The sequence below is a fragment of the Myotis myotis genome, unplaced genomic scaffold (genome assembly GCF_014108235.1).
Source record: "Myotis myotis isolate mMyoMyo1 unplaced genomic scaffold, mMyoMyo1.p scaffold_m19_p_6, whole genome shotgun sequence".
Classification (NCBI taxonomy): domain Eukaryota; kingdom Metazoa; phylum Chordata; class Mammalia; order Chiroptera; family Vespertilionidae; genus Myotis; species Myotis myotis.
Window position 1 is genome coordinate 49,702,454 of NW_023416368.1, and position 27,970 is coordinate 49,730,423.

At 39.7% G+C, this 27,970-nt stretch overlaps 1 protein-coding gene and 1 long non-coding RNA gene across 5 annotated transcripts in view; one reads left to right on the forward strand and one right to left on the reverse strand.

Annotated features, from left to right (window-relative positions):
- The window catches only part of LOC118658868, a 110,445-nt gene extending 87,393 nt beyond the window's left edge, over positions 1–23,052 (reverse strand). For both annotated transcript variants that reach the window (XR_004968387.1, XR_004968388.1), the window contains exons 1-2: positions 22,942–23,052; positions 19,517–19,557 (exon numbers count right to left, since the gene is read on the reverse strand). This is a non-coding gene — a long non-coding RNA (uncharacterized LOC118658868). The remainder of the gene's footprint in view (positions 1–19,516; positions 19,558–22,941) is intronic.
- On the forward strand, positions 311–27,909 carry SCOC (short coiled-coil protein). Of its 3 annotated transcripts, none has more exons than XM_036314651.1 (4): positions 311–407; positions 25,011–25,082; positions 25,444–25,527; positions 26,894–27,909. In XM_036314651.1, the coding sequence occupies exons 1-4, from the start codon at positions 338–340 to the stop codon at positions 27,034–27,036; spliced, it is 369 nt and encodes a 122-aa protein (XP_036170544.1). In that variant the 5' UTR covers positions 311–337; the 3' UTR covers positions 27,037–27,909. The 3 variants fall into 3 exon arrangements, with proteins under 3 accessions (XP_036170544.1, XP_036170545.1, XP_036170546.1); XM_036314652.1 differs by lacking the exon at positions 311–407 and adding an exon at positions 23,391–23,834; XM_036314653.1 differs by lacking the exon at positions 311–407 and adding an exon at positions 23,391–23,784.
- The last annotated feature ends 61 nt before the right edge of the window (positions 27,910–27,970 follow it).

A 27,970-nucleotide genomic window follows, 5' to 3' on the forward strand; every position in this document is an offset into this window, starting at 1 on the left:
TGGCAATGTTCTTGGGCCATTCAGCCCAAGGAAATTGCCATAGGACTGAAGGCCAGGTTTGGCATCTAGCCAGAGAACAGCACCAGTACCAGCTCAACAGCTGCAGGTAAAGATTGTGGCTTTTTCACCTGAGTGTCTAACCATTTCCGGTTAAGAACATAACACTCAGGTAGGACTTCTCAGGTGGCAAGCAGGAAGAGGGTGGCTAGTGCAAGGATCAGATAGCACCTTCTTGGACGCTCATTTATTAATGATTTAACAAGGGCGATCACATGGGGAGACTGTCGCTTTTCCCTGCCCTCATTTTCCTCACTAACAGAACTGAAAAGCATACAAGATGGACGGGCCCAGCAAAGAGGAAGAGGAGGACAGCACCTTCACCAACATTTCTCTTGCAGACGACATAGGTAAGGGAGAACTTGGTGGATTCTGAAACATAGAATTCAGCAACTGCTCAGCTGTTTTTTAAAAATATCAATTTTATCATTTTTATTATAATGGTAAAACATACTCTTTGTAGAAAATTTGAAAAAAATATAGCAACAAAAATAAGACAAAAAAAGCTTTTATTTAAGTGCTGTTTTTCTTTTTCCTTTTAAATTGTGACTATTTTTAAAGTTCCTGTGGTTGAATTACATGTATTTTGAAAAAATAAATCAACATATAAAAATATAAAATGTTTATTTCCTAAAAGCTCAGGAAACATGACTTCAAAGTTGTTACTAAAGCAACCTATGATATTACCACATTGTATTCAATTATAGTCTATTTCTTCTCTATTTTGTAAAATAATTTTGTTTCTGAAAAATGAACTAGAATATGTTGCAATTCACTTTCAGAATTGTTTAAGACACATACTGATCATGTAAAATACTATTTTATATGGTTTTTAAGTAAGGACAAAGTTGCTGAATACAACATGAGAGAAGGAAAAGGTGGGGGTTTGGGGGAGAGATAGTAATAGTTCTAAAATGCTGATGGAAGGATAACTATCCCAGGAAAATTAATAATGCTGAATTGCACAATGTTAACTGGAAACACTTCAAACATACTAGTATAAGTACTCATGTCTGGGTGTGTGGGGGTGGGAGTGAGGGGTGTGTGCGTGTGTGTGTGGTTGGTGTTGTTTTGTATCCAGTTCCTTCAGTACAACCCTAGTAAGAAGCCAGTGCTGCAGCTAAACAATGAGGGTTACTGATTCTGATGAACAGAGAACAGAGCATGAATATTTAACATCAACTGCTCTTTCATACAGCCACACTTCTCCACTTTCTACCTAAATGCTCAGATTCAAAAAGCTTCTTTCTAAATTGTGGCCAGACTTAGCACAACTGCCAGCCAGCCAAGCTAAGCTTCCCCTCCTGGCACCGCATAAGCATGCTGGGGGCTTTGGGAATCAAAGAGGAGCATTTTCAGCTTTTATGAGGAGAGGAAAGACACCAGGTTCTGGGGCCGTTGGAGCAATTGGATACCCTCGGCCTTAACGTGCTCGCACCAGGGCGTTTTAGAAAATGACAGAGTTGCAGAAGGCAGCGAGTGAGGGAAGGAAAGGGAGGAAGATCAAGGGAAACCGGTGTCTTTGCTTCTGGAAGGCACGTGAGACGAACGATGAGCGTGAGCCTGGGGAGCCCTGTATGCTGTGGGCGGGTGTAGCTCCTATGGAGTACCTGCTCGCTCCAATTCGCCCCAGCCCAGGATTCTTTCATGATAGTAGCGTGGGCTGGACCTGAACAGGGGACCGTGCGTGTGGCTGGGCAACAAGCCATTCTGAACACTCCTCCAGCCTTGGGCGCCGCCAAAACTTTGCTCTCATGTCGCCGCCTCTGCCTCGCTCACACTTCCAGCGCAGACAAGAGCAGGGAGGACAGTGACTTGAAGTCAGGTGTCCAGTCCACTGTTGGCATCTGTCGGAGTCGTTTGCTGAGTCCGTGGGCAGAAAGGCTGAATAAGCCGGGATGGGGTGAGCGGCCCTCGTGGGCTGGCAGAGAGAGTGGTGGCAATGGCCCCGGGGTCTCCTGCTCCCACTTGCCACCTCCCGTGCTCGGGTAGAGAAGTCAGAGACTCTGAGGGCAAAAGCCTTAAGAGATGGTCCAGCATAGTAACCAGCGGTGGGCTGGAGGACTAGTACGAAGTGTACGTGCCGTTTCACCATTTCAAGATGTTAAATAGAAACTGTTCATTTACTTGTCATGACAATGAACTGAGACATCATGTGTTTTGGCTTTGGAAGATAATTGTATCAATTTGATGTGGTTGCACTGGTTCACTGTTGTTAATAAGAGGCTCTTGGTGTTTGATAAATTAAAAATAGGAAAACAAACTATTGGGAAATAAATGCAGCTTGTTTAAAAGGCATCACGGCATCTTTGCAAGAGTAAAGCGTGAAAAAAGTATGGCTTATAATACAAAAAAGTTTAGTTCAATTTCTTACTTTTCTTTTTGTTCTATATTATATACTAGAGGCCTGTTGCATGAAAAGATTCGTGCAATAGGCCTTCCCTTCCCCTGGCTGCCGGTACCGGTTTTCCTCCGACACCCGGGACCCAGGCCTTCGCTCTGGCCAGAGCCGCCTTCAAGCCTTTGCTGCTCCGGCCGGAGCCGCCTTCAGTCTTCACTCCACCACTTCGCGCCTATGTATGCAAATTAACCGCCATCTTTGTTGGTGGTTAATTTGCATATCTCGCTGATTAGCCAATGTGAGGTGTAGCAAAGGCACAGTCAATTACCATGTTTGTCTATTATTAGATAGGATTACTATATAATGTATAATGTGTCATACATATATCATATCTATAAATACACATACATATACACACATATATGAAACGGAGGCCCAGAGAGGTTACGTGACTTGCCCAAGGTACACACTGGCAAGCTATGTGTTGTACTTGAAACTGCTAGATATGGAGGCTATCTTACAAGGAAAGGTCAGTTTTACTTCTGAGTATACAGAGGCTTCAAGTACTCGGATGCTGATTGCCAGTGTGACTGCTTCAGACCCACTCACTGTCTCTATCCCACCCCCTTACCCCCCATCATAACACTGATTCTTTTCTTATTCTGAGGATAGCAAGAGAAAGGAAAAGAAAATATTTTTTTAACTCAGAGAAAAGGTTTGTTTGGGAAGAGGACTGAAGGCATTAAACTTTGTTTATCTTTATATTTATTTAGGTGATCCTACTGCCTGTTAGTCTGGGGGCATGAGAACTGGCAGTGGCAGCAGTTACTCAAATCACAAACCAGTTGTGCTGCATCAATTCTTTTATAGGTTAGTTGTATGGATTACAGACCAGGTATCTCCATAGAAAGAAGTATATAAATGATAGGATTCTAAATCAGCTTTAACCCCATGGTTCCCAAAGTGTGTGCCAAGGTGCCCCAGGGAAGTACAGCAAACCCACAGGGATTCCGGGGATGTGTCTCCACCTCTATTAGACACTGGTGATCAATGGCTAGGACCAGTTCACAATTTCACATTAGATGAGCTACATTTCTTTCAGTGACATCTCTTTAAATGCTGGGTTTTCTGTGGCCGCTGTGCTAAAAGCAAGTTTTGTATAAAAATCAATGTAGGTAATGAGGATGTCAGTTGGAGAAGATGGGAGAATTTGTGAAATGCTCAAGAGGCTCATATGTCCCATAAGTAAGTAACTGTAGCTTTTAAAGAATGAAATTAAAAAATTGAAATTTCTTTCAGATTAAGTGCAGTATTTTTTCAAATGGTTACTAAGTTTGAAGGATATAAATATTTGTCTTAACACATTTCGTACCGCTCAGGAGTTTTCTCGTGTTTCACGCACCATCTGTTAAGGACCGCTCACGAATGTTCTTGTTTTTCATGTCCATGGAAAAAGGAGCGAATCTAGATACTTATGTAAATTTTGTTTGGTCCCTCTTCATAGAGGAAAATGTCTTACGCAGTACCATATGTTAAAAAAGTACTAGGAACTTTAATTGTTTAATTGTTTTTGTAAATAAAAATGTTATAATTATTGAAAAACAACACCTAAAGTGCATTATGATGATTTAAACAACGTGCAGTTTGCCCAAAAACGTGCGGTCCCTGGCGCATGTCTTAGAGATTTCTATGCGGTATGCAATGTGTTAAGATGTTTGGACTAAATAATTATTTTATTGAACTGTTGGGTATTCCTCTGGACTTTGGAGCATTGTTAAAAATGACAGACTTAAAGGCACTGTGAACCAAGGTAGTGTGGAGATCTCTGGTCTAAGCTATGCAGTAGCTGGACTGGCCTCCTTTCTGGGTGGGAGGTGTATGGTATCGTATAGAGCAAACATTTGATAGTATTGATCTCTCCTTCCTCCATGCTTCTACTCCCCCGGCTTTGATGCTACCACACTACTCAGGTTCTCCTTTAACCTCTCTCTCATCATTCTCAGACTCTTTTGGGAACCCTTTCCTTCAAGTATTTCCCTAAGATTCTGCTCTTGGCCTACTTTTCTTCTCTCTCTAGACATACTCTCTGGATGATCTCATCCATTCTTCCAAATTCCATTCTCACTGTCCATGATGCTATATACCAGTGACTCTAAGGCAGAGGTTGCAAATTCAAATACACTTAAGGTCAGGCAATGTGTTCATGGGACAGAGGCAATGGTACATCATCATTTATTTCATTCAATTTCCAAAAGAAACTATTGAAATTTCAATTCTTTTTTTCAGTTCATTGGGTTTTTCAACATGCATCGTTTTTTGTTAAAATTTTTATTTTATTTTAATGGGGTAAGAACACAACATGAGATCTATCCTCTTAACAGATTTTTTAAAGTGTACAATACAGTATTGTTAGCTATAGTCATGTTAGACAGTATATCAGATCTCAAGAACTTATTCATTTTACACACCTGAAATTTTATACCACTGTCCCTTTCCCGGCCCCTAGCATCTGCAACCATCATTCTATTCTTTGCTTCCATGAGTCTATCTTAGATATCTCAGACCTCATCTATACTAATAAAAGGGTAATATGCTAATTAGAGTGGTCGTCTTCCGGACATCCTTCTGAACAAAGCCACAGTGGCAGGAGCCGAGACAGAGGTGGTTAGGGGCGATCAGGCCGGCAGGGGAACAATTAGGGGGTGATCAGGCCAGCAGGCAGAGGCGGTTAGGGGCAATCAGGCAGGCAGGCAAGCAAGCGGTAAGTAGCCAGCCTTCCCAGATTGCGAGAGGGATGTCTGCCGGCTTGGGGATGTCCAACTAAACCAGCAGTCAGACATTCCCTGAGGGGTCCCAGATTGGAGAGGGTGCAGGCCAGGCTGAGGGACACCCCCTCCCCTGCACAAATTTCGTGCACCAGGCCTCTAGTATAATATAAGTGAAATCATACCATACTATTTGTTCTTCTGTGACTGGCTCATTTCACTTAGTAAACGAAGGTTCATGCTGTGGCATTTTTCCAGGTGTCTTTCTTTTTTAAGTCTTGATATTCCATTGTGTGTATCTACCACATTTTTGCTTATCCATTCATATGTTGATGGACAGTTAGATTGCTCCGCATCTTAGCTATTATAATAGTGATCCTTGATTTCAATTCTTTTGGATAAATATCCAGAAGTAGGATTGCTGGATGATACAGTAGTTCTATTTTTAAATTTTTGAGGAACCTCCATACTGTTTTCCATAGCGGCTGTATCATTTTACATTGCCACCAGTAGTATAAAAGGGCTCCAATTCCTCCACATCCTCACCAGCACCTGTGATTGTTTTTTTCTGATGGCCAGTCTAACAGGTGTTAGGTGATATCTCATCACAGTTTTGATTTGCATTTCCCTAAGGACTAGTGACATTGAGCATCTTTTCACATATCTGTTGGCTATTTGTATGTCTTCCTTGATGAAATGTTTATTCAAGTTCCACATTTTCAATTGGGCTTTTAATGTTTTTGTTATTGAGTTGTAGGAGTTCCTTATATATTTTGGAAATCACCCCTTATCACATATATGATTTACAAATACTTTCTCCCATTCTGTGAGTTGCCTCTATAGTCCATTGGTTGTTTCCTTTACTGCATAGAAGCTTTTTAGTTTGATGTAGTCTCAATTGTCCATTTTTGCTTTTGTTGGCTGAACTTTTGGTGTCGTATCCATGAAATTATTGCCAACACCAATGTCATGAAGCTTTTCCTCAATATGTCCTTCTAGGAGTTTTATAGCTTCTTTTCTTTCATTTTAAGTCTTGAATCCATTTTGAGTTTTCTTGTGTATGTGTGTGTATGTGTGTGTGTATAAGATAAGAGTCCAATTCCATTCTTTTGCATGTGGATATTCAGTTTTCCCAATACCATTAATTGAAGAGACTATCCTTTCCCCATTGTGTATTCTTGGCACCCTTGATAAAGATCAGTTGGCCATATATGCATGGATTTATTTCTGGGCTCTCTATTTTGTTTCATTGGTGTATATGTCTGTCTTTATGCCAGCACTACACTTTTTAATTACCACTGCTTTGTAATATATTTTTATTACACTGAAATTAGGAAGTATGTTCCTAGCTTTGTTCTTTTTTCCTCCCTAAAAAATTGTTTTGACTATTTGGAGTCTTTTGTGGTTTTATATCAATTTTACAGTTTTTTTATTTTTATGTAAAATATGCTCTTGGGAGTTTGATAGGGACTGCATTAAGTCTGTAGATTGCTTTGGGTACTATGGACATTTTAATAATATTAAAGACTTATAAAATGAAAAGTAGAAAATACTGATGAAAGAAATTAAAGATGATACAAACAAATGGAAAGTTATGCATTTTTTAAATATAACAGCAACTGCTTTTAATATAGTTTATTTCATAATGGTGTCTCAAGTTTAATTTTTTCAACAGGATATGCTTTATTTGCATATCAAATATATGGCAACTTTTTTCATTTCTTATGACCATTTTCCTTGAAACACACTGTTATCTTGGACTAGATTTCATTTTCTACTTTTGATTGAGATAAGCGAACAAGAAGAGGTTACTTTCCTCTTAACTCTACCATAAGAAAGGCAACAGAGCAATTGTTGTGATAAAATGGCAACCAATGCTGAACCTCACTCAGGGCCAGGGGTCCAGCCAGGTGAGGACTACAGCTCCCAGGAGAGCATGAGCCCTGCTCAGAGAGCACAGCTGCTTCCTATTTCCAGCAGACTGTTGCCTGGGAAGAATGGAAATGCAAATAAGCAGAATTTTCAAGAGGTCCTAGAAATACAGAAAATTTTTGGTGCACTTTCCTGATATTTCCATGTTCTAATTATCACCAAGTTCTAAACAAAACACATCTTCAGTATAGATATGATTGCAGAAGAAACTATTTTCAGACTTCTGCTTTTGAGTCTTTATCTCTTGTCTTTATCTCTCTTCTGAGTCTCTGATTCTTAAACTAACTACTAGACACCTAGATATATCCCAGGTGTCAAATGAACTCATCTTTCCCACTCCTACCCAAAATCTGCTCCTACTCCTGATTCATAATTTTAATGAATGGTCCCATCATTCAGCCAGTTCCTTAAGCTAGAAATTCATATGTCATTGTCCCAGTTTCATTTCTCACCATCCAATCATCTGTTGACTTGACCTTGAAAATGTTTCTACAATACACCTGGCCTTCTCTAACCCTACCAACCCTTCCTTGATTAAGGCCTTCATTATCTCCCACATAAATCACAGCATCCACCTCCCAATTGTTCTTCCTATTTCAATTATTATCCTTTCAAATCTCTCCTCCACACTGACCGTATCACTCCCTCTCCTTGCAGAGAACAATCAATGCCTCTTATCCTCTGATGGACGAAGTCCAAGACACTTAGCATGGCATTTATTTAAAGTCTCCTTCCTGGCTCGACCTATCTCTTCAGTGTCATTTCCTGCCACACAGCTTGGGCTCAGTAGGAAACACTTAATGTTCTATCCACATGCTGTCTATGTCATGCCCCTGGCTATTCATGGTGCTCTCTTTGCCTGGAATACCACCACTCACCCACTCTTGCCTGGCTAACTACTACTCATCCTGTAAGAACTCACTCTGGCACTACCTCCTCCAGGAAGCCTCCCCTGACCTTCCCAGTTTCCTTTCTCCGTCCTGAAAATTCCAATCTTATCACTACCTATATCTTTTCACAGCATTTTGTCCTTGATGTATGTTTCCTACCCAACAGACTGTGAGCTACTATAGGACAGAGCCTGGGTCTTAAAATATCTATACTTTCAGCACATAATAGACAATACCCCCCCCTTTTTTTTTTTTGCAAACAATTGTGCTTGAATTTGTGTGTATATTGGTTTGAGGGCCAGTTAGGCTGGCCATCCCCTAGCTAAGAATTTACTACTAGAGTCAGCTCTCCCCTATTATTTCTACTTTTTAGAGTTTCTTCCCTGTCTCCACTTCTGGTTCAGTTTAGTTGTGCTTTCAGAAAACATTTATTGAGCACATACTATCACATGCTATCACTACCTTGCTATTAGAAGTACTGACTCAGGATAGAGTGGCAGAAAGGATTTGAACTTTGGAGTCAGGAATGCCTGAATTTGACTCTGTTGGACTTTGAGCGAGTTATTTAACATCCCTAAGCCTGAGTTTCCTCAGTTGCAAAATGATCTAAAAATGTGTCTCAGTATTGTTTTGGAGGTTAAATGAAACAATAAAGGAAGCTTCTTGAACTAGCCTGGTGTACAGCAAGTGTCATTCAGTATGTTTTCGTTCCTCCTCTGTCCACTTCAAGGAGCTCACACAAAAGTTCCTTTAAAGGCTCCAAGACTTGTTCACTACAGTTGTCATGGTAACAGCAGTGTCCTGCGGTCGCTGCTCTGTAGGCCAGGCCTGCCTGTTGACGTCTTCCAGAGGAGGAGGCTTGGGGAAGAAGTGGCAGGTGGGTGTGAAGAAATTCTTTAAACAAGAGCATGGATCTTTTGTGATTAAAATAACAGCTTCTCTTTTCCCTCTTCATCGGGGCCTCACCTCTTCCCTGTCGATGTTCCTCCCACGGCTGTTCTCCTCTGTGCCTCAGCCTCCTCCCGGCCCCTGCTCTCTAAAACCTCTCCTGAGTAATATTCAAAGCTGCTTCTGCATCTGCTTTTGGCCTCAGCCCATTAGCCCTCATTGTAAGGTTGTAATAAGCTTCCCAGAGAAGTGGCACAATTGTGTGCTTTTATTTGGTGCTGCTTCCTACCACTGTACGGGAAATGTAACAACCTCCCCCCCTCCCCCCATGCTCTGCTGCAAGCAGCCTGGGTTTGAAAAGCTTTCAGAGGGCCATCTGCCATCCCCTCAGCCGAGGAGAAGATCAGACACGAGGCCCTGCATTAGTTAGCACTGCAAGTAAAAGGTATTGAGGGTCTGTATTCCTTTTCATCTCACCCTCCATTATCTACCAGCTAAAGAAGGAAACAGGCTTGTGGCTACCCAGTTGGGAGACACACTGAGCCCTAGCAAGAGTCTTGTCCATGAAAAGGGAGCAGGCCTTTCTTTTCTGGCAGTAAATGGAGCCAGTGTTTGCAGCCAGCACCAAGCTCCCTGGTGTGTGCTGCGCTGTGGCTTTGCCAGGTTACACTGGACCACTTGGGAGGATCCTATGCAGATGAGAGGCCAGAGTGGAGGCGTCCTTAACTAAGTACACAAGGATGAGGCTAGTGTCTGCCGTGTGCTGGTCAGGAGCAGGAAAGCGCTCCCACGTCCTCAATTTACTGGTCTCTGTGAAAGCAAAACTTGTCTTCCTAGAACAGCTGTGACAGTAACTCTGGTTCTGTGATCAGAGCACATGTTCTTTCTAGTAGGGTCGCTCATAGCTTTGGGGCCATTTGAAATTTTTATTCGTAGAGTTGAGGCACAGCTGAAGCTACTTCATGCATTTTGTCCTGCTCTTTTATTTATTTATTTTTAATATTTTTATTGATTTCAGAGAGGAAGGGAGAGGGAGAGACAGAAACATCAATGATTAGAGAGAATCATCAATCGGCTGCCGCCTGCATGCCCCACACTGGGGATTGAGCCCGCAACCCAGACATGTGCCCTGACTGGGAATAGGACTGCGACCTCCTGGTTCATAGGTCGACACTCAACCACTAGCCACACCAGCTGGGCTGTACTGCTCTTTTAGATTTCTCCTTCTTCTCTGCCGCTCCAGTTTCTCTCTGAAGGCTCATTTAAGGGTTTCCTAAGGGAGCCCCAGGGTATTTAAGGAAACAAGGCTCTAACCCTCAAATTTTGAACAAGTCAGGTGGACAGAAGGCCTGTGAAGAGTGGTGTATCCAAAACTGATCGAATCCAACTGGGGGGAAAAGCCGCTGGTCCATTCTAAGCAGGAAGCCAACCTGGGAAAGGTCAGCTCTCCTTAGCTCATGAGCTTGGGTCAATAAAAGTCACCCCTGATTTTGGGGGGTCTCCGCTGGATTTTTCTCTAGAAAAATAAACTAGCACATTTATGAAGATTTCATATACATTTAGCATAAAACAATCTGATTTTTTTTCAATAAAACATCTTTCTTTATTGATTAAGGTATTACATATGTGTCTGACTCCCTTTTTTCTTTTGAACAAATGAAGAAAAAAAACATTGATGCACAAGGCATCTATCTGATGGATGGTTTGTCTTTTAAAGGGAAAGTCAAAATATTAATGTTTACCCTTGGATGAGAAAATTAGAAAACACTCTTAATTACTGAAACATTTAAAGACCGCCCTAACACTCCATTTGTTAAGCTTGTTTATTGAAACCAGGTTTTGCATTATGCTAGATCATTTATTTCATTTAAGTGGATTTCCTCCGATTGAAGATATTTTCACAGAAAGAGCACTTGCAATTTCTAGCAAATCATTCCTGACCCCAGAGCCATCCCACTCTCAAAAGCTACTGAGAAGCAGAGTTAATCTCCTTTTTTTCTTATTGAGTCTCTTATGCTAAATCTGCAAGGCATTTTGCGGGGCCAGGGGAGGTACTCCTGATGCCAGTGTCCATATTAGCTTCAGCTTACAGATATTCCACCGGGCCAGTGCCATTATCTCGACTTATGTGGATCCCAAATGCCAACTAAGAAATGCGGAAACTTCCTGCCTTTGCTGGTGCAATGAATGTACTTTGTTCATTTGCACTAAAAAAATTAAAAAGTCTACCCTACTTGAGATGATCTTTTTTGACATCCCTAAGGATGTTTGAATAACCTTTTAAATTAATATTCACGGCCAAATTCATTGGAGGGTGTACTAGTACTTTAGCATTCCCTTTCAGTCTTCAACACTGGTCACAGAAGGGACTCAGTGGCAGCCCACATGGATGGTTGCGCAGCGTAGTGTCCCCTTGCTTCCTTTCTGTTAGAGCGAGCCACCTACATCTTCCTTCCCCACGCCTTCCTGGGATGCGAACAGCCAACAGCGCTTCTTTTCAGCCCTTGTGGCCTTCTTCCTCATTCATTCATTGTTCCCTTGTTTCTCTTCACACGTTTCTTTTCCTTTTGGTGTCAGCTTAATGACTTTGGCTCAGAGTACTTGGCTGTGCACACGCATGGTTCTCTCACTGCTGGTAGCATGACCTTAATCGAAGCTGGTTGGGGAAGTCTGCATTTTAAAACACATTCTTCCTTTCCTGTGCCTCAGAACCTTCAGCACCTTTCTCCAGCAGACAAAAGACTATTATCATCTGTTCGCCCATGATATTTTGCTTTCGTTTTCCTTCTTGGTAGCAAGGTTGGTGGGTTTTTCTAAGGTCACAATAACTATTGAAAGCTTCTTTTATAAAAATATTTGAAGATATTTTTCAATGATGTTTCTTATTCTTTTTTATTTTAGAATTTTAAATGGCTTGAGCTTCATGATATTAAATGTTCTTCAACTTACATAGTGGATTCCTGTCCCTTCTGCTTTAGCGTAAAAACAGAATTTCTGTCAATAAAATGTAATTGATGTGTAATTTGAGAGACTCTGTCACACTTGGCAGTGACTGTTGGCCCCTACACACTAAATTTCTCAGCCAGTGCCTTTCTGTGAAATATTTACTGATTGCCCAAGCAAGGAGGGCCTCCATTTCAAGGAATTTCTTAAAGAACCATTTTTGTAGAATTTTTTTTTTTTTTTACTAATATGAACAGTAACTTCTTTATGGGTCTAGTTTATAAGCTGGGACATTATCCTTTTCCCAAAATGTGTAATCACTGGACTGTGCAAGAAATTCGGCAAATTCAGAGCCAACTGACCACTTTTTAAAAGCGAATTCGTAGCAAACTGACCATTTTTAAAAAGCAAACTGTATGTGTAATATTTATTTTATGTTCCAGTGACTACATCTTTAAGAGCTTGGGTTGTTGCTTTATAAACTTTTTTCTTTTTTTTTGGAAGGCAGAAAACCTAAAGTAGGTGCTGCAGAAAGATGACTAATCAGCTGTCACTCTAGTTTTCCTATATGTTCTCAATTCTGATGATTAGAAAATAAGTTCATTTCGTTAGAATTCCTAGTTAACTCTTTGATACTTGGTACTACCTAAAAAAAATAACCCATTACTCATCACAAATAAAACTGAGTCACAAAATTAAATCTTTTACTAATTAGTCATGCATCTCTTAGATGATGAACAATAACAAACATTTATTCAGAACTTATTACATACCCAGCACAGTGCTAAGAACTTTACATTCATTTTCTCATTTAATCTTCACAAATACCATGTGATAAATATTATCCCTGTTTTTCAGATTGAAACCTAGAACTCAGAAAGATTTAGTGACTTGTCCAAAGCAAAGCTGGAATTCCATCCCTGGTCTGAGTGACTTCAAAGCTGTTGTCAAATGACAATGCATCAGGATATAAACTTCTAGATATGTAGCATAACGGTATTGTACTGACTGGGTAGAAGCAATAAGGTGCCTGCATTGCAGGTATTGAATAATGAAATATGGTCTCCTAGTTATATTATGGGGTCAGTGTTTCAAAAATGTAATCATAGAATCAGAGGGCAAGAAGAACCCCAGAGGCTCTCTGAAAATATTGGAATATGTTCAAACAAGGAAAGTAGAATGTAAAATTGTACCTATGGTGTGATTACAACCATGTGAAAATAATTTATGTATATGGACTAGGATGGGAAGAGAACTTAGAAAACTGTATTTATTTGTGTGAAGAAATAATAGGTTATCACATTTTCATGTTATATTTATATAGTAATTTTTTTCTTAGAAATAATATTAGCATTAGTTTTTCTAATATGTGGAAGTAAGAGATGAATCCTGACCGAGTGCTGATTTTGAGAGGCATGTGAAAATACTAGTGCTAAGATTAGGGAATCTATCAAAACTTCACCACTGCCTTTTGCATCTTTAGTGATGCATGCACAAAATTGTCTTAGAAAAATAAGGTGCAGAAGGTGGCAAATTTAGTTATAGGGACACACAAGGCACAGAGGGAGGGCAGTAGGGGAAATAGGACATACACTGTAAATGCCACCTTTCAGCACAGGCACAGCTTATTTTAATTTAATTTTTATTTGGAAACAATCTCAACTACTGAAAATTTGCAAATACACCAAGAAGGATTCTTTTTTTATATTCCTGAATAATTGAGAGTTAGTTGCCAAACCAATACCCTGTCACCCCTGGGTACTTTAGTGCACATTTCCTACAAACAAGGATTTTTCTCCTTCACAATCACAACACATCTGACAAAATCAGGAAAATGACATTCATACATCACTATCATCTAATCTTCAAAGCACATTGAAGTTTCACCGGTTGCCTTGACAATGTCCACTAGAGCAAAAGCACCTGGTTCAGAACCATACATTGCATTTACTTGTCATGTGGCCTTAGCCTCCTTCAATTTGGATCAATTCCTCAATTCTTACTTGCCTTCCATGACCCTGATGCTTTTAGAGATCATAGGATAGTTATTTTATAAAATATTTCTCAATACTTTGGCAAGAATATCACAGAAGTAATGCTATGTTCTTCTCATTACATCGTATTAGTGGTGCATAATCTCTGTGTATCTCTTCACTAGTGAGGTTAACTTTGATGCCTTGATTATGGTGGTGTCTTACTCTTTTTCTTTTAATAATTAGCAAGTATTTTGGGGGCAGATATTTTGAGACTATGTAAATATTCCATTTCCCTGCTACTTAAGGAAAAAGCATACTTTGTAAATGAATAACAAAGGAAATACTAGCCTTAGAAGTAATATTTGTGTGAACAGTTAATAAGACTTAGCAGCAATGATTTTAACTGCCCAGTAATATGCAAATTGTAAATGCTTATACCTAAATTTATCTGAGCTAAAGACTTCCTTTCCATGCACTTAAAATAAAAACTAAAACATTTTTTAAAAGTTATTCAACTCAGATTAATGAGGCGTTGCTTTATCTCCAAGTCCTTAAACCAGTGGTTCTCAACCTTCCTAATGCCACGCCCCTTTAATACAGTTCCTCATGTTGTGGTGACCCCCAACCATAAAATTATTTTCATTGCTACTTCATAACTGTAATTTTGCTACTGTTATGGATTGTAATGTAAATATCTGATATGCAGGATGTATTTTCATTGTTACAAATTGAACATAATTAAAGCAGAGTGATTAATCACAAAAACAATATGTAATTATATATGTGTTTTCCGATGGTCTTAGACGACCCCTGTGAAAGGGTCGTTCGACCCCCAAAGGAGTTGCGACCCATAGGTTGGCGACCCACAGGTTGAGAACCGCTGCCTTAAACCAACAGTACAATAGGAGCAAAAAGTGCAAAGGTCAGGCCATGAGATCAGAATGGAGAGAAACGAAAGAGGATAACCAAAGACAAGGTAGATGTGAGAGAGAAGGCAGAAGGGACAGAAGAGAGGAATGGGAGAGAGAACAGGCCACAGAGGGCAATGGAGAGAGAATAAAGAACAAGGTGATAAGAAAGAACACAGTGGATGAAGAAGATTCGTGGAGGGAATGAGTGAAGAGGGAGAAGAAGAGAAGGCATGAGGCACAATGAATTAAAGATGCTGCTATCAATCTACCTCTATTAGAATGCTGAAAATGAAGCCACATGGGATGGTGTTTTTCCTAAAACAAACGTCGGAGGAAGGGCTATGAGAAGTAGGGTAGTGAAATGATGAGGACAGCTCTGCGGTGTCTCACCATTTTGTCAAGGTGGCATATTTGACATGTGGAAGTTAAGATCATGATCCGAACTCGAGGCCTGAATTTGAGATCCATATGAAAATGCCAGTGTTTGGTTGGTCAATATTCAGTCTTCTGAGAGAAATTAAAGTGAGCAGCACTGGGGAGGCTGGCCACATGGTAACAGCAGCACGTGCTGCCTCACTCTGCCTCCCACCCAGGGGCCACCTACCGCTGGAAGTGCCAAGTTTGCACCTAGAAGCAGAAACCCTGAAGTTACAGCCTGAATTGAGTGCCTAGTACATGCTAGGCTCTCATTAAATACTTGTTAAATATTTGAATGAATAGTTCTTCCTTGTTGGTCATTCTTCCCTACATCTCTTTTGGAGACTAATTTCCAGGACAAGAAGAAGTGAAGTCAGTATGAAAATTTTAATAATTCAAGGCAGTAGGCATAGAATCTCTATACACTTGATGAAAATATTACACAGAAAAGATTTCAAGATACTATGTAGATCTTCGTCTCCTTCTCTAAGAATATGCTGCAGATTATAACCCACTCACTGAATCAGGAACCATGAGCCTATCTATATATACAAAAGCCCAGTGACTGGAATGGCAGAATGACTAGAACGACCGGTGGCTATGACATGCATTGTGGCAGCCAACCAGCCTTTTCCAGGCCCCAGTTGGCCTCCCCCTTCACCTCAATCAGGGGCGGGGCTGGCTGGCCAAACACCCACAGCCCCTCCCCCCGGCCAGCCCGGTCCAATAGTCCCCCAGTGGGGCACGTTGGCCAGACCCCACCTGTGCATGAATTCGTGCACCAAGCCTCTAGTTCTGAAATAAATAAATAAATAAATAAATAAATAAATAGTTGATGTGAAATGGAATATTTACATAGTCTCAAAATATCTGCCCCCAAAATACTTGCTAATTATTAAAAGAAAAAGAGTAAGACACCACCATAATCAAGGCATCAAAGTTAACCTCACTAGTGAAGAGATACACAGAGATTATGCACCACTAATACGATGTAATGAGAAGAACATAGCATTACTTCTGTGATATTCTTGCCAAAGTATTGAGAAATATTTTATAAAATAACTATCCTATGATCTCTAAAAGCATCAGGGTCATGGAAGGCAAGTAAGAATTGAGGAATTGATCCAAATTGAAGGAGGCTAAGGCCACATGACAAGTAAATGCAATGTATGGTTCTGAACCAGGTGCTTTTGCTCTAGTGGACATTGTCAAGGCAACCGGTGAAACTTCAATGTGCTTTGAAGATTAGATGATAGTGATGTATGAATGTCATTTTCCTGATTTTGTCAGATGTGTTGTGATTGTGAAGGAGAAAAATCCTTGTTTGTAGGAAATGTGCACTAAAGTACCCAGGGGTGACAGGGTATTGGTTTGGCAACTAACTCTCAATTATTCAGGAATATAAAAAAAGAATCCTTCTTGGTGTATTTGCAAATTTTGAGTAGTTGAGATTGTTTCCAAATAAAAATTAAATTAAAATAAGCTGTGCCTGTGCTGAAAGGTGGCATTTACAGTGTATGTCCTATTTCCCCTACTGCCCTTCCTCTGTGCCTTGTGTGTCCCTATAACTAAATTTGCCACCTTCTGCACCTTATTTTTCTAAGACAATTTTGTGCATGCATCACTAAAGATGCAAAAGGCAGTGGTGAAGTTTTGATAGATTCCCTAATTTTAGCACTAGTATTTTCACATGCCTCTCAAAATCAGCACATCTTACTTCCACAGTATTAGAATACTTACTTTGAATCAATTTTGCCACTAGAGGTCAGCGGTGTTCCACCTCAAAGAGACTATATAAATGTAATGAAGTCATTAGCAGTTCCCTATCTGTGCCCTTAAATGGCATTCATGGTGTCTTTGTGTTTATTCTTAATACCTCCGGACAGTTGTCAGACATATGCTATGAGGTGACATCAGTTGTCACTCTAGGTCAGTGGTTCTCAACCTTCCTGATGCCGCGACCCTTTAATACAGTTCCTCATGTTGTGGTGACCCCCAATTTCATTGTTACAAATTGAACATAATTACAGCATAGTGATTAATCACAAAAACAATATGTAATTATATATGTGTTTTCCGATGGTCTTTGGCGACCCCTGTGAAAGGGTCGTTTGACCCCCAAAGGGGTCGCGACCCACAGGTTGAGAACCGCTGCTCTAGGTGATGTTCCACATGCACCTAATGTTGTGGAAGGGTAAAGAGCCACGACTGTAAGTAACCATGAAGAAAATTGCTTCTCACTGGGATGTGATGAGGGGCCATACGATAATTTGATAGAAAGTAGTGTGAGCTCTGAGGAGGAAAGATACCGTGGAAATCCAGTGTCATCCTCTAACATAGCTCAGACACTGCCTTTTATAAGATAGAAAAAGTAAGGACCCAGAACAGAACATTCATTCGTTCAACCAACATGTAGTTGGCAATGAGGCTACGTTAATGAAGATCAGTTGGTGCCCCAAGGTACTTAAGGAATCAGGCATTCATGAAATCCTAGAGGGCTAACTTGTTAGCTAGTAAGTAGTGCAAAATTTCAGATCCTGACAGAAGAACTCTCCCAAGTTGATTATTTTAAGTATAAGTGGTTACCAGGGAAACAGAATACTATGAAAATTATGCTTGTGTATTGAAAGTAAGATAATCCATGAGCAGCGTAGCATTTTAGAGCCTTGCTAGCAAATCATGTGCATTCTTTCATAGAATATTAGTTATCACTGTAACTGACTCCTAATGCCCTTCAAATAATCACTTTGTCTTTTTAAAACAGAACTCCTTGTACGCTCCAAGAGCCCAATGATTAGTCTTGATTTTAAAGCAGATTACTTTAAAATAAGTTAGTGGAAGATGTACCCAGCTGAAATGACTGATAATGGTGGATTCATATATAGAGAATCAGAGAAACCCCAAACTACAGAAGCTGGAATGGAGCAAAGATAACTCACTCAGGAGAGCCTTCAGAACCTGTGGCAGGCATGGTGCCAAGAGCACAATGGTTAAAAAAACAAACAAACAAACAAACAAACAAAAACAACAACAACAACCAAACCATCAAGGGTTCACTCTTAAAAATGGGGAACCATCGACAACAACTCATTGGTATTATTATCTGAAAATTCCTCAGTTATTTTATACAATATTTGAGAAGCAGAATGAACTCTATTCGAACCCCTCATTTAAGGAAACAGGAGTCTATAGTAAAGTGACTCATCCCCCACAGGGATGTGGTCAATTTCAAATATTTGGATTCACTACACTATCTAGCTCATAATAAACACTAAAAAAATTTTTTCTAACCAGCAAATATACAGGAAGAAGTATAGGTTGAGCCACAATTGGTACCCAGATTTCCTCATTTTCAAACGAATGCTTATTGCTTTTTTGATAGATCAGGATTTTTCAAACCAGTCATTTGTATACCAACATCGTAATTTTTGCCACATTAAATTAACCATATAAGTAATATTTTTGAACTTGGTTTTGTTCTAGGCCAGGGGTGGGCAAACTTTTTGACTGGAGGGCCACAATGGGTTCTTAAACTGGACCGGAGGGCCAGAACAAACGCATGGATGGAGTGTTTGTGTAAACTAATATAAATTCAAAGTAAACATCATTACGTAAAAGGGTACGGTCTTTTTTTTTTTTTTTTTTTTTTAGTTTTATTCATTTCAAATGGGCCGTAGTTTGCCCACGGCTGTTCTAGGCCAAGCATCTTCAAATTGAGAGTGGTTGTAGTCATATTTTTTATTACAATAAAACATGTAGTAGCCAGGCCGGCATGTCTCAGTGGTTGAGCATCGACCTATGAACCAGAGGGTCATAGTTCAATTCCTGGTCAGGGCACTTGCCCCGGTTGCAGGCTCCATCCTCAGTAGGGGGAGTGCAGGAGGCAGCCAATCAATGATTTCTCTCATCATTGATGTTTCTATCTCTCTCTCCCTCTCCCTTCCTCTCTGAAATTAATAAAAACATATTTTTACAAATATGCACCTACTGTAACTATTTTTAAAAGCTCATCTGTACAACCAGAGGTATGCAGTTTGGGAAGCACTGATTAGAGAAGACTATGTCAAGAGAAAATATAAGCATCAAGACTGGATAATCATTCCTAATTATTTTAAATTTTGTTGCAAAGTTCAAAGCTTGATTCCATGGAGACCCTAATGTCCTCTGATTCTCATCTGAAAAACTCTAAAAAGACTCTGGTAATTTCTTTTTATCTATTGAACAAATGAATGAAAATGATTCTGATCAAATTAGCAAACTATTGGTTATTACCAGAAAATTATAATCTTGAGAAAAGTACACATGAACAACCTAACTTACCAAATAGCAATATGATATACTTTTAATTCTGGTTTTGAAATCAAGTTTCAGCTAGTAGAATATATGCCTTACTCACCAAGTTTGGGACAGCACTCATTCTCCAATGAATTCAATAACCTTTCAAGGGAAAAAGAAAAAGGAAAATATGAGTTCTTATTTAGAAATGAAATGAAACACATTTTGCAAATCAATGAGCTTAAAATATCAGGGAACACACCTGGTTACACTTGAAAGTTATCAAAATGCTTCCATTTAGCATATTTCACTTTAAAATATCCACAGTATGTTTAGAACCCTCTAATTACTAAAGACAAGTTAGTTTTTATGTGCATGATGAGAGCATGTCAGACTGGAAGATCAAAATGATCTGTAAGTTCCCTATTTTGTTATTTATTATTTCTTCCTCATATAAGTAACTGCCTTGTAACAACAGTTTTCAGTTTGGAGTTCCCCATTCTCTATGAAAATATTTTAATTTCTACTTTTATAGATGGCTTGACATTAATATATGCATATTCCAGTTCACATGAATATTCATCATAATCAAATATTTCTATGCAATTTCAGTGGTTTCTATTTGTACTTGTATGTGTTCCCTATTCAAAAGAAGCAAACTTTAGTGCCTATTTTTAAACCAGTTTTTATTGGAAAAAATATAATGCAAGTATGGAACATTGTATAAAATAAATATATAAATGAATGTTCACTTCATGATTATTTTGCCAAAATTTCAACTCCCTTTTTATATTCACTTGGGTGTTCCTTTTCTTCTTCTTCACATTTTTGTTATTTCAAGGACAGATCTTAAGTATCAGCAACATTGTTTTATCCAATTTGCAATATTTTGTGAATGCTCTATTGCTCTCTAACCTTATGATTACCTTTTTGTATGTTATTTTTTTTTAGATAGTTTGTCTTTGACTTCCTTTAAAGCTTAAATTATCTACCAAGATATATGCTGGGTTCCGGAATTAAAAAAAAAAAAAAAAAGGTGAATGCTCTAAAATAACCATATTCTGAATGGCAATCATTTTCTTGCATTCTTTACATGGTTTTTATCATCCAAGGATACATCCAACATAAACCATAGGATTTTTGTTTAAAAGAAGTATGTATTTTAAGTGTCTTTTTACCTACAGGTTTTCTTTCCATTTTTTCCTCCAGTGCAAATTACTTTCTTTTTGTTAAAGAAAGGGGCATTGTTTTTTTTTATTGTTTTTGTTTTGTTCCATAGCCAGATTTTGCTAATTCTATCCAGGAGGTAGAATGAATGAAATATATATATATAAAATCTGTCCACTGTATTTTGTGTAAAATTGCTATTTTGGGGGCTTGATCAGGTCAGGTTGCAATTTTCTTTTCTTTTTTTCCTGACAAGATTATTCACAGATGGTGGTGCATCCTTCTTCCATCAGAAAGTAATCGCTATCTGGGGGTCCTTTTTGTGATGTTAGGGATTGGTGCTCAGTGTCTAGAACAGTGTTTCTCAAAAGTCATCTTCATTTCACCCCACCCCCAGATCCTTTTAAACATTATTTTCCTAATCACCCCTTCCCCTTATAAATTGTCTTTTCCCACACTTGGAGAGCCATAATTTCTTTAAATATACAGGGATGGGCAAAAGTACATTTACAGTTGTTCATATGGAAAAAATATATGCAGGATATGATTATTATAACAGTTTTATTAACTCAAAAGAATAAAATGTTTCATGTATTCACAACTGTAAACCTGCTTTGCCCATCCCTGTATTTCAGTACCATACTCTCCTTTTTTTCTGGAACTCTGATGACATAAATGCTAGATCTTTTTTGTGGTCTTTTATTCCTGAGGTGATGGGGTGTTTTCTCTCTGTTGATTTTTCTCTTTGTTGCTCAGATTGGATGCGTTCTACTGAAGCAGCCTCCAGGCGCTCTTCCCACTTCCATCTCCATCCTGTCATGGAGTCTTTGCAGTTTTGTCAATGATTTTATTTCCCAGATATGAAGTTTCCTTTTGGTTCTTATTTATAGCTTCTATTATGTTGCTTATACTTTCAATTATAACTTCTGTTTCAAGATTTTTAGTGATCACTTGTTCAAGTATTTTTTAATAGCTGCCGAAAATCTTTTCCAGATAATTTCAACATTTGTGCCATCTATTGAATACTTTCATGTGAGTTGAGATTTTTATGCTTCTTCATAAACGGAATAACTGTGGATTAGATCCTGGATATTTTGACTTTTACACTATGAGCCCCTGGGTCTTGTTTCAGTCCTATGAAGAATGTTGATATTTTTGCCCTAGTAGAAACTTGAGTTGGTTAGGTTGGGCTGCAAGTTCCAACCCACCTTCTCTGGGCTGTGATGTCAAAGCATTTCAATTTGAAAAGTCTTTGCAGTGCTTTATTTTTACTTAATTTTGACAATCCTAATAAAGATTCATCGAAGTAGGTATTATGATACTCGTTTTACAGATAAAAAGGTAGGTTTTGATTCAGCCTATCACTAGCTATATGATATTGAACCTTGATTTTCTCATCTGTACAATGGGATTGATAACATCTAGATCACTGGATTGTTTGTGGACTGAGTAAAATAACCCAAGAAACATGCCTAGAATATTTCAAACCCTAAAGAAATCTTCTCTCGTTTAAAAATATTGGTTTTATTAAAGAAATATAATACATAATCAAATACACACATTTTAAGTTATAGGATACACTGTGTAACTACCACGTCCATCAAGATATTATAGAACATTTCTACTACACCAGAAAGTTCCCCCTATTCCTTTGAGGTCAACCCTCCATTCATCTTCCACCCCAGGCAACCACTGTTCTGACTTCTATCACACCAGATACGCTTTGTTTGCTCTAGAACTTTATATTAATAAAATCATACAGACGGTACATTTTCTGCCTGGCTATTTTCACTCGGCAAAATATAATTCAGATTCTCCTATATCAGCAAACTGTACCCAAAGTAAAAAGCCAAGAAACAGGTAGTCATAATGTCACCCCTATAACTCAGGAGAATGCTACCACCATGTACTCACCATATACTGAAAACAAACAGGATGTGCTTTATGTCAAGGGCCGTCTATCTGTGAATGGTATCAAGCCAGATTACATTACACCCCAAAGCCTGACGCACTGCGGGGATGACCTTGAGCAAGCCATTTGTTTACTAGGAAGCTTCAGTTTCTTTCTGTGGGTTGTTGTGAGGATGAATATGGAATAAGGTGAGAGAAAGCGCTATATACCAAAGTACAATTAAGGTATTTTGTCAACTCTAAAATATTATCCAATGGTCTTTGGAAGGGTTGCGGAGAGGAACAATCTACGAGAGGGGCACGTAGGAGCTTTGCGACTTGGGAAGTGAAAAAAAAAAAATATGGAAGAGTCTGCTTTTAGAACTGAGGAGCCACGGAATTGCATTGGCCTTCTGTATCTGTTACGTCCAGGAATGCTCCTTTCCTACATTTGTATTTCTCTCTTGCCCGGCGTTTATTTTTACCAACCTCCTTCCTGACAGCTGTCAGAGTTTTCATACTGGATTTGTGACCTCAATTTTCAGGCTCCCGCGGAGACCAGAGGAACGCCGCGCTGGCGTGGGCTTTCTCACGCTTAACTTTCCTTTTGTGCTGTCATTGGCTGTTGCTGCTCCAGGACCCGCCCCCAATGACCTAAATGCTGATTGGATACCAATGTCCTTTTTTTTTTTTTTGTTAAGGCAAGAGGTGGATCCTGGAGCTAGGAGGGAAGACGATTGGGGGGCGGGCAGCTAATGCGCATGCGTGCTTCCTGGAGCGGGGATTGGCGGGACGGGGCGGGGCTCCCGGCTCGGCGCAAGCTCTGTGGGCGGAGGGGGCGGAGCTGCCGGTGTCAATTGCTCCAAGTGTCGGAGCCCGAAGCATCCTCCCCGTACCTGCCCCGCCCGGCGCCTCGAACGGCAGGTGAGGGCTCTTGGGCAGCAGAGGGCCTGGCCCGGGCGACTAGAGTTGTGGCCTCGGTCCCGCCGAGGACCCAGCGTCCGGGGCGGGCTGGATCGGGCCCTGTGCACCAGGGCCCGGGAGGAGCGGCCTGGGGTCTGGGCGTCTGGTGGGCGGCTGGGACCTGGCTCCCTGCAGAACCGCCGCGCATCTCTTTTTCTCATCGTCTCATCATTGGGCCCAGAGGATCCTCTGGGCGTGGGGGCGCCCGCAGCCCCTGACGGAACGTCCTGCCGCCTTCTCCCCGCCGCCCTGGAGCCCAGGCCGCTGTCCAGCACCCCCGCCCTCAAATGGGGCCGCGGGAGGGCGTATGGCGCTAGGGGACCTGGCGCGCCTGGACTTGGCCGCCGCTGCTCTGGGGGCAAGTGAGCGGTACGGTGAGGGCTGGCGACATCTGTCCAGGCGTTGAACGTAGCTCCTGGGTTAGCATCTTCTTGGGTGACGTGTTTGGGGGGGGTTCTGTTGGAACCGAGAAAGAGCAGGGCTTTTGTTGTGCAGTGCATTGATCCCCGTACTGTGACGTAACGGTGTTTCGGACGTGCTATGACGTGGTCTCAACACCGTTTCTGCACCCGGATCCACAGTTCTCTCTCTATATACTCTGTGCTGTGCTCATTGCGCTCAATATACATAGCCGTTTCCTCGGGATCTGCCTCCCGTTCAGATCCTTGGTTGGCCAAACAGTTCCTTAATTTGTGGATTTGTGTAACCAGAACAAGTCAGAACTTGAACGGGCCCGAGCGAACAAACCATGTTCACAGTTGATGCAGCTTGAAGGGAATGTAGTTTATCCTCAGTTGTGTAGTTAGTAGAAATATCAAAGGGATTTGACATCAGGAGCTGCAAAATGTTTGGCAAACTTGGATTAAGGTCCTATTACAGTTTCTTCCATTGCATGATGTTAAAAGGGGGCTTTGTAGTTAGACCTGGGTTCAAATAATTGGTACAGACGTTGGCTCAGAAATCTAAGGCAAGATGCATTGACTTTCTGAGATATAGTGTCCACATCTGTAAATTGCAGTGTTCTTCTATTGATTTGATGCATTTAAATATGTGAAGCATTTACTATATTAATGCAGAATGACATTATTTTAATAGTTTTTTCATAACTGCTAGCATTGATCATTATTTCTTCTCCCTGCCCCCCATCGAGAGAGAGGAAGGGGGGAAGGAGAGAGAGAGAAACATTGATGTGAGAAACATCAATTGTTTTCCTCCCCTAAGCACCCAGACCAGGGATTGAACAAAAACCTGGGGATGTGCCCTGATTGGGAATTGAACCTGTGACCCTTCAGTACATGGGACAACACTCTAACCATGAAGAAACACTGGCCAGGGCTGATCATCTTTTAAAAAAATACTGGATGTACAGTTGTATTTTATTATGTATTTCTCTGATAACCAAGAAACAGCACTTTCTCTTATTTACTGCTCTTTGTAAACTATTTGTACATATCCTTTGCTTACTTAGTCACTGGGTGTTTATTCTTAGAAACAGTAAAGCATATGAAAGGATCCCACTGGGTCACATAATTTTCTTTTGAAAAACAAGCTTAAATTTCATTTCTCTGTGGTTATGTTTCTTTTTCTGGTTGCAGACCAGTCACCAAGGATTTTGTATCCAAGGTCCAAAAGTTTGTTACCCAAGATGATGAATGCTGACATGGATGGTATGTTATTTTCCTTTTGTATAATCCTGGTTTTGTGGGTGCTTTTGCTTTATTAAGCAATGGAAAGAACAGAGAAGAATATTTAGAGTTTTGGATTTGGCTAATTTACTCATTTATATATCTTCTAGTTCAGGGAAGGATTTAAGGCAGCTTCTGTTCCTTAACTGTGAGATATTGGCAAAACACTTTCTCTTCACGTTGGTGTCCTTATCTGCAGTGTGGGGATAGAACTTTTTGTTTCACAGGTCTCTTGCATAAGTCAAGTTAGATAGTAAATATAAAACGTTTTGCAGATCTTTAAGTGCTACCCTACACAAATGGTACCTAATGTTTATGGTAAATTTGAACCTTTTTATTACAGCAGTTGATGCTGAAAATCAGGTGGAACTGGAGGAAAAAACACGACTTATTAATCAAGTGTTGGAACTCCAACATACACTTGAAGGTTAGTTTGCATTTTGTAGCTTTCTTGAGTAACATAAATTAATTGAAATTGTGAGCCTTTGTGTTGTTAAATTTTGTTAGTGCGCAGTTTTAAAAAGTATAAATTGCAAGCCCATTTCAATAGTTTCCGCCGTCCCCTTCTCCCTGGGCCTGTGGCTTTGACTGGTGATTTTAAAGAACAGATATGCTTCAATAAGGAAGTCAAATAGTGTCCTTAAGCTTCCCTCTTAAAGTCTATCATAATGCTACTCAGTACATGAGAGCTCCTTTTCATAAGGTAACATTGTGTTACTAAGTCTTGTACTAAAAGCGGTTTTCACCCCAGAAATTAAAAGGGAATTGATCTGAGTTTTTCATTTTCTAGATGTCTTACATAAAATTAATAGTAACACTGAAACATCTTTTGGTTTTTAATTAAGAGGTTGGGTTTTGGGGTTTTTTTGTGTTTTCTGTGTGTGTGTTTTTGTTTTTGACACCAGAGTGAGCAGATCATGTCACTCCAGTGGCTTCCCTCGTCACAGTTAATAAAAGCCAAGTTATTCTCTGGAAGTCTATTCCCTTCTACCTTTCAGAGCCATGTCACACACAGGCCTCTTACATTCTACCCCAGATACTCTGCCCTTCACATCTCCCACTGTTCTTTCTGTATGCTTCTACTCAGGGTCTTAGCAGTTGCTGTTCGCCTCTGCTTTTTCCCATAGTTATAGGCTCATTCCTTCACTTTAGGTTTGTGTTCAAATTTCTTTGATCAAAATAGCTGTCCCTGACTATACTGTATAAAAGGGCTACTTCCCTTTTGCTTTCGGTGACCCTTACTCTTCTTGCTTTTTCTTCTGACCCCCACTTGGGGCCCCCTATATGCACATTAAAATGTAAGCTCTGTGAGGGCAGAGACCTTCCTTTTTTGTTACTGTTGCCTCTGGAACAGTGAGTGCCAGGCTTTAGCCGGCACCCAGTACTTAGTGTTAAAGGAATGAATGTTAGTGATGTTTTATTTGATCGTCAAGAACTACATCTTTTGAATTTTTTGCTAATGTAAAAATACAAAATGTTCAATTGCTTGGAAACCAGCTTTCTATATCCAGTATATAAATTCAGTTGTGTTCACCTACCACATCTTAAAGACCCTTTTAGGTTTTAGTCAACATAAATGTTATTTATAAAGAATAACACTTAGTCTACTGTGAAATGTCATTTTAGGAATTTTGGCTATTTGCACTCTGTTTACTTTAACTTCTAAAGTAATCTCAATTTAAAAATAGAAAATGTAAGAACTGTGTTCTCTCAAAAATGAATCTTAAGCATTTTGTACAATGGAAACATTGCTATCATGTTATCGATAATGGGCTTTTTTATTTTTAATATAGACCTCTCTGCAAGGGTAGATGCAGTGAAGGAAGAAAATCTGAAGCTAAAATCAGAAAACCAAGTTCTTGGACAATATATAGAAAACCTCATGTCAGCTTCTAGTGTTTTTCAAACAACTGACACAAAAAGCAAAAGAAAGTAAGAGATCAATATCCTTTCTGTTATGGATTGCTGCTGATCTTTTTTTAAAAAAACTTGGATAGATTCCAGAAGTTATAGTACTTTTGTTTGTGGCTTCATTGAATATTTATGAAGATAATGTCATATCTAGGCAAAATTAAGAGCATAACAGACTTCCGTGAGTTTGTGTATTATGTTAGTCTATGAAAATGTAGAGACTTTATAATTAGAAATGCATATATTTATGAAACTTGATGTCTTATCAGATTTAGGTTCAGCACTGTCTTTTATTATATAGTAGGAGATACAAGAAAATAACCATGTTGTGAAAAGTGACCAAAATCATGTACTGAATACACAGCTTTATGTACCCTGTCTACCATCTTGTGCCTCTTCTTCATTTGCTTCTTCCTTCCCATTTCCCTTATCCTGAAGGAAAAACTGGTTTCACATTTGTAAGAGCAATTTTAGTAGTTAATCATTTATGAGAGTAACCTGAACAGTATTGTTGAAACTTAACCAAAAGTTAGGGCTTGTTATTTATTATACAGCCACCCGTCCACAAAATGACATTTCAGTCCATGACAGACTGAAGATACAACAGGTATATACCATGTAGCCTAGGTGTGTGTAGTGGGCTATACCATCTAGGTTGGTGTAAGTGCACTCTGTGACGTTTGCACAACAAAATTCCCCAGTGATGCTTTTCTCAGAACATATCCCTGTCATTAAGCAGTGCATGACTGTATTTAATACTGGGATTTAGGTAGGATTGTTGGTTTTCTTTTTTTTTTCTTCTTTTTTTTAAATTCACAGTTTTTTGGGTTTTTTTTAAATATATTTTATTGATTTTTTTACAGAGAGGAAGGGAGAGAGATAGAGAGCCAGAAACATCGATGAGAGAGAAACATCGATCAGCTGCCTCCGGCACATCTCCTACTGGGGATATGCCCGCA

What these genes read in the sequence shown, in the direction of transcription:
- SCOC (XM_036314651.1), top strand. Translation starts at nt 338, where the DNA reads ATGGACGGGCCCAGCAAAGAGGAAGAGGAGGACAGCACCTTCACCAAC. An exon ending in GATGAATGCTGACATGGATG is followed by an intron (nt 25,083 to 25,443) that starts GTATGTTATTTT and finishes TTTTTATTACAG; the next exon opens with CAGTTGATGCTGAAAATCAG. An exon ending in ACTCCAACATACACTTGAAG is followed by an intron (nt 25,528 to 26,893) that starts GTTAGTTTGCAT and finishes TTTTTAATATAG; the next exon opens with ACCTCTCTGCAAGGGTAGAT.